Source organism: Denticeps clupeoides, unplaced genomic scaffold (genome assembly GCF_900700375.1).
Source record: "Denticeps clupeoides unplaced genomic scaffold, fDenClu1.1, whole genome shotgun sequence".
Classification (NCBI taxonomy): domain Eukaryota; kingdom Metazoa; phylum Chordata; class Actinopteri; order Clupeiformes; family Denticipitidae; genus Denticeps; species Denticeps clupeoides.
In genome coordinates this window covers 185,368-202,712 of record NW_021630036.1, presented here as the reverse complement: position 1 = coordinate 202,712, position 17,345 = coordinate 185,368, and the positions used below count along the sequence as shown (strand labels likewise).

The 17,345-nt window shown below is 47.1% G+C and overlaps 1 protein-coding gene and 1 pseudogene across 2 annotated transcripts; both read left to right on the top strand.

Moving 5' to 3' along the window:
- The first annotated feature begins 936 nt into the window (after positions 1–936).
- On the top strand, positions 937–3,915 carry LOC114781169 (RAB6-interacting golgin-like; annotated as a pseudogene).
- Positions 3,916–9,786: 5,871 nt separating this feature from the next.
- Positions 9,787–16,915, top strand: LOC114781129 (paired mesoderm homeobox protein 1-like). 2 transcript variants are annotated; one of them, XM_028967836.1, is made up of 5 exons: positions 9,787–10,521; positions 12,347–12,522; positions 14,682–14,863; positions 15,303–15,364; positions 16,039–16,915. In XM_028967836.1, exons 1-5 carry the CDS (start codon positions 10,272–10,274, stop codon positions 16,092–16,094), a joined length of 726 nt encoding a protein of 241 aa, XP_028823669.1. In that variant the 5' UTR covers positions 9,787–10,271; the 3' UTR covers positions 16,095–16,915. The 2 variants fall into 2 exon arrangements, with proteins under 2 accessions (XP_028823669.1, XP_028823668.1); XM_028967835.1 differs by lacking the exon at positions 15,303–15,364 and having other exon boundaries at positions 9,798–10,521.
- The last annotated feature ends 430 nt before the right edge of the window (positions 16,916–17,345 follow it).

Here is a 17,345-nt window from a genome sequence, read left to right as displayed (position 1 = left end):
AGAGGGCAGGAAAAACAGCCCGAGGGGAGGACGGGGCGCCGGCTCCTTACGGACAGAAACTCGGAGCAGGAGGGTAAACAAATTAGCACCGTACTTAAACAAGCTGAGTGGTCTATTTCCCCTGAACGCCACCTAAAACACTCACATCTCCCTCCATCCATCCATCCATCCCATCCATCCCACAGTCTGAAACGTTCGCTTCAAATCGACATATATACAGACAAGTATAAATGATCATTCCATATTATGAATGATACTTACCAATAATAACAATTCCATTCTAATAAGTTGTTCACATCGTAAAAGTGTGGCGCCATCTGCCATGGGCAATTTTGTGCTTTTCTTCTGCGTTTCTCTCTGTTTAAAAAAATCCAATTCAGAGGCACATTGTTGCATGATATAAAACTTTATGGACATTATTCCAAACCTCCGTCGTAATAATTAAAAAAATTCTCACCCTGCACAGATAAATACTTCAGTCTTCAGCTGTTTCAGCATGACTGACACATGCAGACTAGAAGAAAATGACAATAAAAGTGAAATAAAATCCAGCCCTTTTCATTGAAAAGGCGTATTACAAACCTCACTGATACAGACTCGGTGGTCACTGTAGCCACCACTGTCGTACCCAAAATCACCTTAATTCTAACATCCTAGAATGTTTAGCTTGATTCTAGTCATTGATTTGTCCCTTTTTACCGACATATTGGAGCATTTTCCTGCCTGATCGTATCGTTACGATGCTGATCCAATTACAGACTCGCAATTTTCTAGTTAAGGAAACAAGCGACATTTTGCCAGACACTAATTACTGGAAACAATAACTTTATTATATTTCTCATGTTCATTTCAAAACAGGCACTTTTGCAGTACCAGCCCCGCTGGGGTCCTTCCCGGGGTCTTGAAACGTGGCAACTGCAAGTTCGGAATCATGGCGGCGCCCTGACGCGTTTGGAAGATCGTATCTGCGGATCGTCTGGAAATGTCGTCCTGGGCCGGTTTTACTGACGATGAGCTGCGGAGGATCCAGGAGAAAGGTACCGAACCGGATCGTCATTCGGATATCAGCAGCGGAACCGAGTAAAGGCGTTTTAAAGAACAGGTTCAAATGTTATTAAAAATGGCGACAGTTCGGTCCGTCGCGGTCTGTATGAGCGCAGCGTTCCAAATCGTCCCAGAATATGACGCTGTTTTAATGACCGGAACCGATTACTGGAGACAAATTTTAAACTTCCAACACTGTTTCACGTCATTTAATTAAAGGCTGAACAACACGTCCAAACCGCGATTTTACACCCAGAACATCGGGGACGCGGTCAGATGATCGACAGCGATGGTGCGGTGGGGAGAACGAGGAGCCTAGTGGGCTAGTAGGGTGGTGGTAGTAACCTAGTGGGTAACACACTCGCCGATGAACCAGAAGACCAGGTTGAAACCCCACTTACTACCATCGTGTCCCTGAGCAGGACACTTAACCCTGAGTGTCTCCAGGGGGGGACTGTCCCTGTAACTACTGGATAAGGGTGTCTGGTAAATACAGGAATGTAAATGAGGGACGACGCAAGTGTGGAGAACGAGAACTCGCCCCAAGATTTTCCTTTCCTCTCAAAAATTAGCGAGTGGCGTAAAAATGGCCGTGGTTTTCTTAACTCTTGGTGAGTTTGGTGGTGTCGTAGGTCTCTGGACACTCGAGCATAAAGAGATCTGCTTCCTCCATTCCTGCTTTTGTTCGATTGGTCGGCAGTTCAACAGTCTCACATCCAACATGTGTATTACATTTACATTTACAGCATTTATCAGACGCCCTTATCCAGAGCGACTTACAACCAGTAGTTACAGGGACAGTCCCCCCCTGGAGACACTCAGGGTTACTTGTCTTGCTCAGGGACACGATGGTAGTAAGTGGGGTTTGAACCTGGGTCTTCTGGTTCATAGGCGAGTGTGTTACCCACTAGGCTACTACCACCATATTACCGAATTGCCTGTATCGCTCTCTAGATACTGGATCTAAATTCGTACAGTAAAACACATATTTCAAGGCCGCTGGCGATGCGCTGATGTCCCTGTAAGACAGTCATGCTCAACAATCAGATGTGTCCCATGTTAAAGCCACGCCCACTTAAACACATTTCAAGGACGCTCACTGTCAACTCGTATGCTATTTACATATTACACGTCATATTACAGTTTTATTACACAAATATACATACATGAGAAGACCCGGGTTCAAATCCCACTTACTACCATCGTGTCCCTGAGCAAGACACTTAACCTTAAGTTGCTCCAGGGGGGACTGTCCCTGTAACTACTGGTTGTAAGTCGCTCTGGATAAGGGCGTCTGGTAAATGCTGTAAATGTATGACGTGAAAGTGACGTGATTGTCATTGTGAGACACTGCAGCACAGCACACGGTGACTCAGTGAAACATGTCCTCTATTTAACCAGCACCCTCGGTGACAGTGGGCACCATGACAGGCAGTGTGTGGGGACGGGACCTCAGTGGTGCCTTGGCGGTTCAGGACTCGAACCCGCAACCCTAGGCCACCACTGCCCCAAAAAAATATAGATATATATTTAAAACCACAAATGAAAGTCCAATCGCAATATTTGTCACGACTCAAAATGTTTCTGCCCTGATGCACTTTTTTCCTTGAGTGTGTAAAATTGTGAATCAGTGTTTGCTTGTGTGATGGTCCGCTGCCAGATTCCCCCTGTGCACGGCGCTGCGAGGGGGCGGGGGCCCGCAAAGCGGCTCCCACCAACCGGACCCGCTGCAGCGGAGAAGGCGCTTCAGCTCCCGGCTGCGCCGGAGGGGGCCCCGGCGCCTCGGTACCCCGCCGAGCAGCGTCTAGGCTCCGCCCAGCATCCGGCTAAAGAGCTGGATAAACGGCAGATAGAAGAGTGAGTAGTTGTGTCTGCGGTGGTGGTCAGGTGTCCGGCGTGCTCACGCGCCGCGTCTCCGTGTGACAGATGGGAGAAAAGTCTTCTGGAGCAGCTCCAGCTGGAGCAGCGCTTGATGGAGGAGGAGAACAAGCGAAAGAAAGCCTTCCTGACCAGACCATTGCAGAAAAGTAGGTTGAAGCCGGTCGGCAGCTACCGCTGGAACCGTGACGGGGTTTCAGGAAAACCTGTCCCTCGCCCTGCACGCAGGTCCAAGCAGACGCAGGCCGAGGCGGTGAAGCTGAGCGCATCCAGGAGGAGCTGCAGGTTCTGGACGACTCGGTGTCCAGCGACATCAACATCCTGCGCGGGCTGATCGAACAGGCCAGCCTGGAGTACTCGCCGCCGCCTGGTACGTTCTTCTGGGAATTCCGATCATCAGAAAGGATGTTAAAAGAAGTTCATGCCTCTGCCTCCCTCTCCAGGAAGCGCTTCGAGAAGGCGGAGGCGGAGTACGTCTCGGCCAAGATGACCTCCACCACCGCACGGAGGTGAAGGAGCGGCTGACGGAGCACCTGTGTGCCATCATCCAGCAGAACGAGCTGCGCAAGGCCGGCAAGCTGGAGGAGCTGATGCTGCAGCTGGAGCCGGGCTGCGCAGACGGTCCCCAGGGCCCGGACCCCTCGCGGGGACTCCGCCTTCCTGACACCACGGACCGACTCCACCTGAGAAATGGAATAAAATGTGTTCTGGGGGCCGTGCAGATGCCACGGCTACCGTGGAGAAGCAGATCCGCTGCAAGCGCAGTTTCCTCCTCCCGCTTCTCGTGAGACAGGCCGAACTGGCGCTGGGGAAGAAGGAGGTCCTGCACTTTTCATTTATCACTTGTGTCTGTATTTAATGGTTTGTGTGTGGGATGTGGAGGCGGCTGGCGTCCCTCTGACACTAATATGTATTTTTATATGCACATTATTGGATGCATTAATTGTTTTATGTATTTTAAATATATAGTTTTTTTTTGTATTCATTTATTTATACGCGTCAGTTCACATTCAGTTTTATTGGTGTAATTTCAACAAACAAGCACTTTTATAATCAGCTCCACATAAAATATAGAAGTCTGCTGTACTCTGTCCCCATCTGATAAAAAGTAATAGATGCCAAATACGGTGCACGTAGTGCAACAGAGGTAAGTTTAAAGTGACAAGTGAGGTAGTTGGTAACGTCCCCGCTGGTCCCATCTAGTCCCTCCGCCAAGGTCTCCATTTATCCCTCAGTTATGGCCTGTGGCTCCACGCAAACCCAATTCATTCTTTTTCAGATCACTCGTGAGTCGTGGAAATGACACATGAACGACTGAATCGTTGACGTAACGTCGCCACCAGACTCCCGGGGACCTGGCCCTGATTTATGGGGACCCCGTCTCCCCAGTAACCCGAGCTTTTTACGGGATAATTTATTAGTAGGAGGGAATAAGCGAAGGGAGTTGACCGTTTTAATCCCATTTTAATATAAAAAATAAACAAGTGCACTAGCAGCAATACTGTAAAATTAGTTTTTTTATTTAGATGCTTACTTTTTACGGTGCACAGCTTTTAGTACGTAGTGAAACAAATGAAAGTCTTTTTAATTTTCCCAACAGCTGGGGACTTTCTAAAGGTGTAAAACATGGCAATAATACTATAATAAAAGTAAAAGTAATAATCCAGACGTTCTAAAAGAACTGGCTGTCGGTTTCTCCCAACTCTGTTAAATAATGAAGTAAAAGTCTACCGACTCAAGTCTGCGGCTCAGAGTCTCTTTCTCTACACACATCATGTCAGGGTTCCGTGAAAAGAAAAGAACCGTGTCCTCTGTATTTAACCGTCACCCTTGGTGACAGTGGGCACCATGACAGGCACCCGGGGAGCAGCGTGTGGGGACGGTGGTAGTAGCCTAGTGGGTAACACACTCGCCTATGAACCAGAAGAGCCAGGTTCAAATCCCACTTACTACCATCGTGTCCCTGAGCAAGACACTTAACCCTGAGTTGCTCCAGGGAGACTGTCCCTGTAACTACTGATTGTAAGTGACTCTGGATAAGGACGTCTGGTAAATGCTGTAAATGTAAATGGGACGGGACCTTCATCAAGGGGACCTCAGGGGCAGGTTGGCGGTTCAGGAGTCGAACCGGCAACCTTCTGACTACGAGTCCACTTCATTACCCGCTAGGCCACCACTGATCCCGATAGGAAGGAATTGCTGCAATAAACGCGTTAGTTAAACCAGTATTTGAAATGTTGTTTTTAATAAGAATAACTGTACTTATATAAACGGCGGTTTAGTTTGTAGTTTAGACTTTTTCTCAGTTCTGTACATGTTAAATATGTTGGATTTTTTTTTTTTACGTTCTCTCAGGCCAGATGTGTTTTATAGCCATACATTTATCATCATTCAGAGTAAACATGGGATATGTTACCAGCAGAATTTATAATTCATCACAATTCTCACTTTATTAGACTAAACATTTAGGTTAAAACTCGTAACAGAGATCTTAATACTGAGTTTGTAAATGGGAGTGACCCCCCCAGGAAGGACCCTGATCTCCCGCCATTATTAGCGCTCCTCTCCACTCAGACATGGTGCTCGGACGAGGCCGGAGGGAAGTAGTGCGGGGGAGAGTAGTACAATGTAGGGTAGGTGGAGTGGGGTAGTGTGGGTGGAGGGGGTGTGGTGAGTGTATTGGGTGGGGTGGAGTAGGTGGGGTGAGTGTAGTGGGTGCGGTGGGTGGAGTAGTACGAAGGGGGTGGGGTGTTGTGGTGCCGGATGGGGTGGAGTGGAGTAGTGGTGGGGTGGGGTGTTGTGATGCCGGGTGGGGTAAGTAGAGTAGGTGGGGTGAGTGGGGTAGGTGGGGTGAGTATAGTGGGTGGGGTGAGTGTAGTGGGTGGGTGGGGTAGTGTGGGGTGGGGTTAGTGTAGTGGGTGGGTTGAGTAGTGTGGGGTGAGTGTAGTGGGTGGGTGGAGTAGGTGGGGTGAGTATAGTGGGTGGGGTAGGTGGGGTGAGTGTAGTGGGGTGGGTGGAGTAGTACGAAGGGGGTGGGGTGTTGTGGTGCCGGGTGGGCTGAGTGGGGTGAGTATAGTGGGTGGGGTGAGTGTAGTGGGTGGGTGGAGAAAGGGGTGGGGTGTTGTGGTGCCGGTGGTGTGAGTGGGGTAGGTGGGGTGAGTATAGTAGGGAGGGTGGAGAAAGGGGTGGGGTGTTGTGGTGCCGGGTGGGGTGAGTATAGTAGGGAGGGTGGAGTAGTACGTGGGAATTTCGGGGCGTGTGCGGGGTTTCCGGGGGGAAACCGCTAATTGAAAGGATCACGAGCCAATCAGAGCTCTTAATTATTGCGTTGGTGGGAAAGCGCTGATGAAAGTGGAGATGAAGGTGAAGTCTGAATGAAATATTAATGGTTTTATTGTCCTGTTGAATATCATAACTGCCGTGTACAGAAGCTTTTTTTTTTTTACTTTCTGAATTAAGACGCTGATTACGGCGAGAACAGCAGTAAAGTCCAGTTACTACCAACCCACATTAAAACATTCATATAAATCGCTCCGTATAAGAATGTTGTGAATATAAATGTTATTAAAGGCAGAATTAAAACCATATTGCTGGTTTATTTTATCTTTGATATTTCAGCCCCGTATCGAGTGACCTGGACTGTCATCTGATTTAATAGATGTAACTCATTACAACAAAAAAACAAGTGCAGTTTTTATTAAAATAATATTATAATATTTAGGGCCACAATGTTGGATTATGGTACAAAACATTTTTAATAAAAAAGAAACGAAATCCTTGTTTTTTAAAGCATAATTATGATTATTGTGGTTGTTTATGTTAGAAATGTACTGTAAGAACATTTATGATGGAAATAAAAAATTATGGATGAAAATGTCAGATTCGTTTTTTTATTTAGATTTAATTGCCTTTTGTTTGTTTTTTAACTAAACCTGAAACGTCGTCCAAAAAAGGTCAAGCAAATCATCTTTTTCATGAGCTTATTTGAGGTTTCCATTCACTGTACACACACACACACACACACACCACACACACACACACACACCATACAACACATATACACACACCATACACACACACCACACACACATATACACACACACCATACACACACAATACACACACACATATACACACACCATACATACACACTACACACACACCACACACACATACACACACACATATACACACACACCATACACACACAATACACACACACATATACACACACCATACACACACACTACACACACACCACACACACCTCACACCCCCATATCCACCCACACACATACCACCACAATCCACACACCTACACACCACCACCCCCACATAACACCAACCCATACCACACACACCATACACCCAGCCCATACACACACACCTACACACATACACATCTACAAACCACACACACACACTCCACCTCCCCTACACACTACACACACATACACACATAAACACACACACACGTACACACACACAACATTTAAAATCTCTCTCCTGGCACCAGTGATGGTTTGTAGGCAGGAAAAGGGAATGCAGAGAGAAAACTAATGATGAAGGAGGGAAAAAAGAAACCCTCTCCTCCTCCCCTCCTCTCCTCCTCTCCTCCTCCCCTCCTCTCCTCCTCTCCTCCTCCTCTCCTCTCCGTCCCAGCAGCGCCGCTTTAATTAAATACATGGAAAGAAGGAAAGCAGCACATCTGGTTTCAATCTGTTTCCCTTTGATGGCATCAACTGTTCTTTTCCCAGATCTGCAGGCTGGAAGCTGAGGGACGTCTGTGGCAACGAACACCCCCTCACACACACACACTCATACACACATACACACTCTCAGACACACACACACACACACACTCAAACACACTCACGCACACACAAACACACTCACACACACACACACTCATACACACATACACACTCTCAGACACACACACACACACACACACTCAAACACACTCACGCACACACAAACACACTCACACACACACACACTCAAACACACTCTCACACACAAACACACTCACACACACTCACGCACACACACAAACACACTCTCACACACACACACACACACTCTCACACACACACCCACACACACACACTCTCAGACACACACACACACCACACAACACACTCACACACACAACCACTCACACACACACACACAACAACACACTCACACACTCACCCCACCCCAAACACACTCCCACACACACTCCAACACACTCTCCCCCACCACACACACCACACCCCCCACTCACACACACATAGTCTCTCTCTCACACACATACACACACTCATACCACACACACACACACACACACAAATGCACTCACACACATAGTCTCTCTCACACACACACATACACACACACACATACAGAAACACACTTAAACACTCACACACACCCTCTCTCAAACACAAACACAGTCTCTCTATCTCTCTCTCTCACACATACACACACACATTCACACACACACACACACACACACACACACACACACACACACACACACACACACACACACACTCCACCCCACTGGGGGGGGGGGGTCAGATTTTATTTGCACCGGAAGCCAAGAAATGGGGAAAAATTCTCAACTGACGTCACCCTTTTTATGTAGGTAGAACATCATTATTACACACTGAGTAATCTGCTCTGCCTGGTGCATTTATGATTATTCATAAATAATAATAATAAAAATGAGCAACGTGCACACACCAGGAAATAAACTCTAGACATCGGGTTTGTGATACAAAAGTGACCATATAATTCGATCCCAGCATCCTCAGTGCTGTTTCCCTCTTTTAAACTATCAAGGTGGAAAAGGTTGGTGTGTAATAAGCTTATGTAATAAACTGTAGTAATAAACTGATGTTATATGAATGATGCATTAATGCTCCTGCTGTGATTAATCGTGATTAACCGCAGCCCAGTCAAATCGATTTTTTGCACCACTGATCCGACTTTAGACACCCTGTACCTACAAGCAGATCGATCGAGAATAATCAATAATCGATTTGATTCTGCCTCTCCGGAGCGATGATGATGACGGGCTGGAAGGAGGATGAAGACGGCGGGTCTGCGGAGCGTCACATGCGTAATTATGGCGCCAACTCGGTCCCCGCGCGCAGCGTGCCAGAGCGCGCGCTGTTTCAGTAGGTGTGTGTGTAGTGTGTGTGTAGTTTGTGAGTGTGTAAGTGTGTGTGTAGTGAGTGCGTGTGTAGTTTGTGAGTGTGTTAGTGTGTGGGTTGTGTGTGTGTGTAGTGTGTGCGTGTGTAGTTTGTGAGTGTGTAGTGTGTGCGCGTGTGTGTGTGTGTGTAGTGTGTGTGTAGTGAGTGCGTGTGTAGTTTGTGAGTGTGTTAGTGTGTGGGTTGTGTGTGTGCGTGTGTAGTTTGTGAGTGTGTTAGTGTGTGGGTTGTGTGTGTGCAGTGTGTGCGTGTGTAGTTTGTGAGTGTGTTAGTGTGTGGGTTGTGTGTGTGCAGTGTGTGCGTGTGTAGTTTGTGAGTGTGTTAGTGTGTGGGTTGTGTGTGTGCAGTGTGTGCGTGTGTAGTTTGTGAGTGTGCTGTGTGTGCGCGCGTGTGTGAGTGTGTGTGTAGTGAGTGCGTGTGTAGTTTGTGAGTGTGTTAGTGTGTGGGTTGTGTGTGTGCAGTGTGTGCGTGTGTAGTTTGTGAGTGTGCAGTGTGTGTGCGCGCGTGTGTGAGTGTGTGTGTAGTGAGTGCGTGTGTAGTTTGTGAGTGTGTTAGTGTGTGGGGTTGTGTGTGTGCAGTGTGTAGTTTGTGAGTGTGTTAGTGTGTGTGTAGTGTGTGTGTAGTAAGTGCGTGTGTAGTTTGTGAGTGTGTGTGTGTAGTGTGTGTGTAGTAAGTGCGTGTGTAGTTTGTGAGTGTGTGTGTGTGTAGTGTGTGTGTAGTAAGTGCGTGTGTAGTTTGTGAGTGTGCGTGCGTGTAAAGGGTGGAGTAAAGCAGGCTGCGTGCACGCGCATTCCCCCCCGTGTTTTTGGGGAGTTTTGGCGGCGACGCGCTCTCAGTCTCGCTGTTTCGGACCCTGAACGCAGCTGCCGGTCACCGCGCGTCCGTGCGCGTTTAGCGGGCTTGTTTTTTGGTGTGAGTTAGTGAGTTAGTGAGTTAGTGAGTTAGTGAGTTAGTGAGTGTGTGAGTTAGTGAGTTAGTGAGTTTGTGAGTGTGAGTGTGTGTATCGGCGGAGGATCGGTGGAAGTGGAGGGAACATGAGCCGCGCCTGAGCTCCGGTCCCCGGGTTCTGGATGCTGTGTGTCGGCCCGACGCTCCTCTCCTCTCCGCTCTCGTCCTCGTTCCCGTCAGGAGCCATTTTCTCTCCGCGTCATGACGTCCAGCTTCGCGCATCTGATGGACCGACAAGCCGCGATCTCGTCCAGCCGCCTGGAGAGCCCCGTCACGGCCAACCTGGACACGCTGCAGGCCAAGAAGAAGTTCTCGGTCAGCCACCTGCTGGACCTGGAGGAGGCGGGCGAGATGGCGGCCGTCCAGGCGGAGGACGGCGTCGGAGAGCCGGGCAGGAGCATGCTGGAGTCCCCGGGACTGACCAGCGGCAGCGACACCACGCAGCAGGAGAGTAAGGAAAAGAGGCTCCTACTCACACTTTACTCACATTCCAACCCCGATAAGGTGCTAGTAGGCTGGAGGGCGAGACACTCGGGTTCAAACCCCACTTACTACCATCGTGTCCCTGAGCAGGACACTTAACCCTGAGTGTCTCCAGGGGGGGACTGTCCCTGTAACTACTGACTGGAAGGCGCTCTGGTAAATGCTGGACATGAAATCATAGGCCTGGACAATTTAATAATAACAACCATAATAATAATAATGACAAGTCGTTACAAGTCGTTCAGTGAAGACGTCTTAAAAGATGAAAACGGGACCCGCGTTCCGAATATTCCAAAATATTTCAACACAATCATCTGTCATAATTACGTGCATCCGCGGGACAGGCGCTTATTACTGCAGAACCCGCGAGAACCCGGCAGAACCAGGGAGAACCAAACTTTAAAAAAATTCCAGAAACGAAAAGAAAAATTTCCAGAACATTACATTTTCATTTTCATGATTTATTTATTGAAACAAATTAATTTCGTTCGAAAACATCACGGCCTCTTCTGTCTAGTATTTTTTAATTGCATTTTTATTCCACCTTTAAAATACGCCGAGAATGTGATTATTAATAATCGGGAAAACATGTTTCTTCTTTTTAAAATTGAAATAAAATTAAATTAAATATGAAATGTGTGTTTAGGGAATCGCTGCGCTTTCAGCTTCTGGGTTCAGCGCGTCGGAGTTAAAAAGTGAACGAATTAAATTCAAAATCAATTAAAAAAAATTATAATAATGATGTGTTTATTCCTCCCGTTGATCGATTTTTTTTCCTCCCCAAAAATGTAAAGAATAACGGAATATATTTTTTAGGAATAATAAAAAAGAATGTGCGGGGAAAACCATTTGTGTTGGGGTCAGAGCTGCGGGTTAAATGTCAGATGTGGCGCCACTGGGGGACCCGGATGGGGACTGGGTGGATGAGTGGGGGTGGGTGGGGTTCCTCCTCGCGGTATTATCACATTTTAATTTAAATTAATGTATTAATTTAAAATACACTGCGGCGCTGCCCAGAAAGCGCCGGAGTTTCTCGGTTTCGATTTTAAATCATTTTCATCAGATTATTTTCTAATCCCGTTCGCTGCGTTCGAATTAAAATTTTTAGTTTGTTTAATCTTTACAGTTTGCTGCTCAGGTTTGAAGAGGGAGAGATGATCAGTGGAGATCACGTCCAGTTTACTGTTGCTCTCTGGTCCATTTGGCCGCTTGTGTTCCCATAAAACGACCCCATAAACAACTCCACCCTACACCACCCTACAACACCCTACACTACCATACTCCACCCTACAACACCCTACACCATCCTACTCCACCCAGCACCACCCTACAACACCCTACAGCAACCTACTCCACCCTACTCCACCATACACCACCCTACTCCTCCCTGCACCACCCTACACCACCCTACAACACCCTACAGCAACCTACTCCACCCTACTCCACCATACACCAAGCTACTCCACCCTACTCCACCATACACCAAGCTACTCCACCCTACTCCTCCACCCCACACCAACCTACCCGCTCCTCTGGCGTCACGCTGGCATAATTAACAGCGAGGCCAATGGCCAGCGTTTAATGAGAATTATTGGATCGCGGTCGACCGCCACATATTCCCTCAATTAAAAACTCGACCGAAACTCTTCATTCAAGTGGTTTTAGTAAAACGACAACCAAACAAAGAAGTAAACCGAAGTAAACAGGCACCAGAGAACAAAATGTGTGTGTGTGTGTGTGTGTGTGTATTCCTCTTGTTTGTGTACATGTTCATGATGTGATTCTGTGTGCAGATGAGCAGCTGAACTCGGAGGAGAAGAAGAAGCGGAAACAGAGGAGGAACCGAACAACGTTCAACAGCAGCCAGCTGCAGGCGCTGGAGCGCGTGTTCGAGCGAACTCACTACCCCGACGCCTTCGTCCGCGAGGACCTGGCACGCCGGGTCAACCTCACCGAGGCCAGGGTGCAGGTACCATACCATACGGGGACGGTGTCAACACACACGCACTCTATACACGCTCATACACACACACACACACATACACACTCATACATACACGCTCATACACACACACACATACACACTCATACATACACGCTCATACACACACACACACACACACTCACACACTCATACACACACGCTCATACACACACACACTCACACACTCATACATACACGCTCATACACTCATATATACACGCTCATACACACACACACACTCACACACTCATACATACACGCTCATACACACACACACACTCTCATACGTACACGCTCATACACACACACTCTCATACATACACGCTCATACATACACGCTCATACACACACACACACACACACGCTCACACACTCATACACTCATACATACACGCTCATACACACACACACACACACACACACACACACACACATACATACACGCTCATACACACACACACATACACATACACACTCACACACTCATACATACATGCTCATACACTCATACATACACGCTCATACACACACACACACACACACACACACAAGTTCACACACTCATACATACACGCTCATACACACACACACACACACACGTTCACACACTCATACATACGCGCTCATACACACACACACACTCACACTCATACATACACGCTCATACACACACACACACACTCACACACTCATACATACACGCTCACACACACACACACACACACACACACAAATACACGCTCACACACTCATACATACACGCTCATACACACACACACACACACACATACACGCTCATACACACACACACTCACACACTCATACATACACGCTCATACACACACACACACACACACACAAATACACGCTCACACACTCATACACACACACACTCATACATACACGCTCATACACACACACACACAATACATACACTCTCATACACACATATTCTCACACACACACACTCATACACACACAAATACATACACTCTCATACACATATATTCTCTCATACACACACACAAATACATACACTCTCATAAACACACACACTCTCATACACACACACACACACACACACTCATACACACACTCATACACACACACGCACACACACACTCATACACACTCTTACCGGCCCTGTGATCAGACACAAATTCACACGCACGCAGCCACATTGGCTGCAAGGAGAAGGATTCTGGTGAAAGACGAGAATTAGGCTTTTTTATAGATCAAACAGAAAAGAGAGGAAGGGGGGATGTGAGAGTGAAAGATAGAGAGCGAGCGAAAGTGAGAGAGAGCGAGCAAGATGGAGTGAGAGAGAACAAAAGAGAGAGAGATATTGAGAAGGAACACGCACATCTGTGATTAATGTGTCCCAGAGAGTCAGGCGGAGCTCTGATAGAAATTCAGAACCCGTTCCTCATGTCTGCACCTTTAACAACTTTAATAACAGAGTCCTGAGCTCCACACCTTTATTTGTGTGCGTTCACCTTAGTGTGCAAATGCGTGTGTGTGTTTGTGCATTCTATCATATGCAGTGGGGTCTGAGACAACTGCAGTTAAAAAGCAGGAGGAAATAAAGAGGTTAAAGTGAAAACCGTGATTCTGTGTCCAGAGGCAGGAAGGAGCTGGAACATCAGGTTCTGCGCTGATTCATCTGGAGCGAAGGAGTTCATTTCAAAAGTTAGACACATCGTTACGTGGTCCTGTAACGCATCGCCAGGCCACCACTGCTCCAAGTCATCTACATAAACAGACAGATAGATAGTTTACTGATCTAATAAAGATCCCGATTGTGCCAAAATACAACATCTGTTAGCACACAAACCAGAAAGAACGGAGCTGAATTTCATTTTTCACCCCAGTTCGCAAATTACTGGGATTGTGTGTACGTGTGATTTAAAAAATATCATTGAAACATCACAGACCGTGGAGCCACAACTGCATCATATTGACCAACAAGAAAGAAGTTTTTAAAAATGAAGTACGACTACTGTAGCGTTTATTAAAAAGTTGGCCCGCATGCACGAGAATTTTGTAATAATTCGCTGCCATATCAGGTATTTTACAGTGAAATGTTTTGAAATAGTTGTATTAAAAATAATGAAACGGAACGTTTCGACCTGTCCTCCATTCAGGTGTGGTTCCAGAACCGCCGGGCCAAGTTCCGCCGGAATGAGCGCGCCATGCTGGCCAGCAAGAACGCGTCCCTGCTGAAGTCCTACTCCGGTGATGTCACCGCCGTGGAGCAGCCGATCGTGCCCCGCCCTGCGCCCCGCCCCAACGACTACCTGTCCTGGGGCTCCGCCTCCGCCTACAGGTAACACTCCACCTTGTCTCTTCCCGTCGCCAAACGTCAGTGGCCTTTGACCTCTAATAACTGACACCATGTGACCTCTGGCCTCCCGCTGAGTGACCCCTGACCACGGGCTGTTTTCATTTCATTTCCTGTCGCCTCTCTCCCTCTCCTTCTTCTCCATTTCTACCTTCTCTCATGCTTCTGCTGATCCTGCTCCCCTCGGGAATCTGTTGCTTCTGTCTCGATGGCGGAGGCTCCTGTCTTGACTGACAAGCTCACGCGGGAGTCCGGCCGTCTCAGAGGCGATAATCCATCTGCGGCCCGTCCCGAGGTTTCGTCCTTACTGGGCAGGATTTTCTGTGACCCCCAAAAACGCCGGGCGTTTTCATGCACTGTGCACTGATGAACTGATAGTCACACAATAACCGAAGGCTTTAACGATGGTTTATATATTCTTAAGCTGGTATCCCAGGCCGGACGGAGGGCCAATTCGAGTGCCACAGAAAATGCTGCCCACAGAAAGCAAGTACATTTTCTTTTTTCTTCCCTTTCCTGTGCTTTTCCACGTCTGTCTGCCTGCAACCGTAAATTTAACAAGTCTCAGCACTGCAATTCAGCCATTAAAATCTTTCATTTAAAATATCAGCGCGGCCAACTGGGGGACAAACTGAAAGCGCCACGGCCGCCTCGCTGCACGTCAGGAGAAAATCAGATAAGAACGTGAAGGCGGAGAGCATCGGAGCTTCATTATGACGACAGTGTTTGCTTAACTCTGACCACTAGTGTTGTTCCATGTCATTCACCTCGCTTTTCTTCAGAGGAATGATGTAAAAGAACACTTGTGGGCTTTTTGCATTTCTTGTTGTGGCTGGAACAGTCGGATGAGCATGAAGCTATAAATCTTCTCCCTGATTACATTATATGACTATATTGCATGTCCGTTATTATACGGGTATTAAAGAGAGAATTTGAAAATCGTTGGTTTGGGTGCACCCCCACGATGAGCATGTAGTCGATGACGCTGATGTGACGGCTTTTTGTCACGCCTCGGGAGGCAGTTGTGGAAAAAGTGGCACAGTGCTCCGTGATCTCATTTCCCTTTCTGTCCCTTGTTATGATTTGATTTTGTAGATTTATTTTTTGTCATTCTTCTAAATCTTTCTAAATTTGTGGCATGTTGCTCTCATCGTCTCCAGCGCCATGGCCACCTACCCACCCACTTGTGCCAACACAACCTCCGCCGCGGGGGTGAACATGGCCAGCAGCATTGCCAACCTGCGGCTGAAAGCGAAGGAGTACAACCTGAACCAGGTGCCCACCGTCAACTGAGCAGAGGAGAGGCGAGGAACGGGGAAAAGCCGGGAAGCCTGGAGCCTTTTACAGGGATCCTGGGAAACTTCTGAGATTCGAGCTCTGAAACTCCGTCTGGGATTTACTTCACCATCATCATCATCATCATTACCGCCTGTGTCATCACTTTCATCACCATCATGCTGGTTTCATTTCGGGGAATTGCCTGTACAATTCCACTGAAAGTGTGTTTATGGAGACTGAACAGACCAGATCGTGTCAAAGGGCTCTGAGGACCAAATCCGAAGCATGAAATTAGGTGAAAAGGACTCAGTATTTCAGTTTTTCAGTCGATATTTCCTGTTGATGTGTTAATGCTTTTTTACGTATTTTTTACGATCTTCTTTTCAATTGGACAAGGTTTTTTTGTGTTAAAGTTCCACAAATTTGCTAGTGAGAGGATTGAACATTGTCTGAGACAATCCCATACCACCCCACGTCCCTCTTGTCCCTGCGGCACCCCCTGTGTGCTACCGGGAGCATCGGAACATAAACAAGGGCTCCCCCCCACAAAAAAGATGATTAATTTCTTCTCATTTCTACTTTACACCACTGACCGAGTTTTTTTACGTGGTTATTGTGCTTCATACCAGCAAAACTAGTGTCATTTTCTGTTTTTGCAAAACAAACCCTAGTTTCACTTTGTACTTGTATCATTTCTTTTATAATAACAGGCATATATATATATAAATCTAAATATAAATTAATAAACTTGCATCTGAAGCAGTGACTGTGAGGGTTCTGTGCATCGGGACGGAGCCTGAAGCTGTTGCTGGCAGCAGCAAAAACGGATCACGTTTGCATTACAGTGCCAGAATGTGTAAAAGTTTAACAGAAATGTGCAGATTTTTTTTCCATTTTCTGGGGTTTCTGCTGCTTTAGAGCTTTTTAATGTGCTGTTTGTAGGACAGGAACCCCTGACAGGAACCACGGGGGCATCGTGTTTCAAACTCCGCTTCCAGGATTTTAATGGTTAAAACATGAAGCACCCTAAGTTTTGGAAATGTATAAATGCATGGAAGGGCTGGGTCTTGGGGGGGTTAAAACTAGATTTTGGGGTGATAAAGTTTTACTGCTGATTAAAATGCTGCATTTTAGTTACAGGAATGTGAGCACTGTAGTGTAAAATGTTCCACAGCAGGCCTACCAGCAT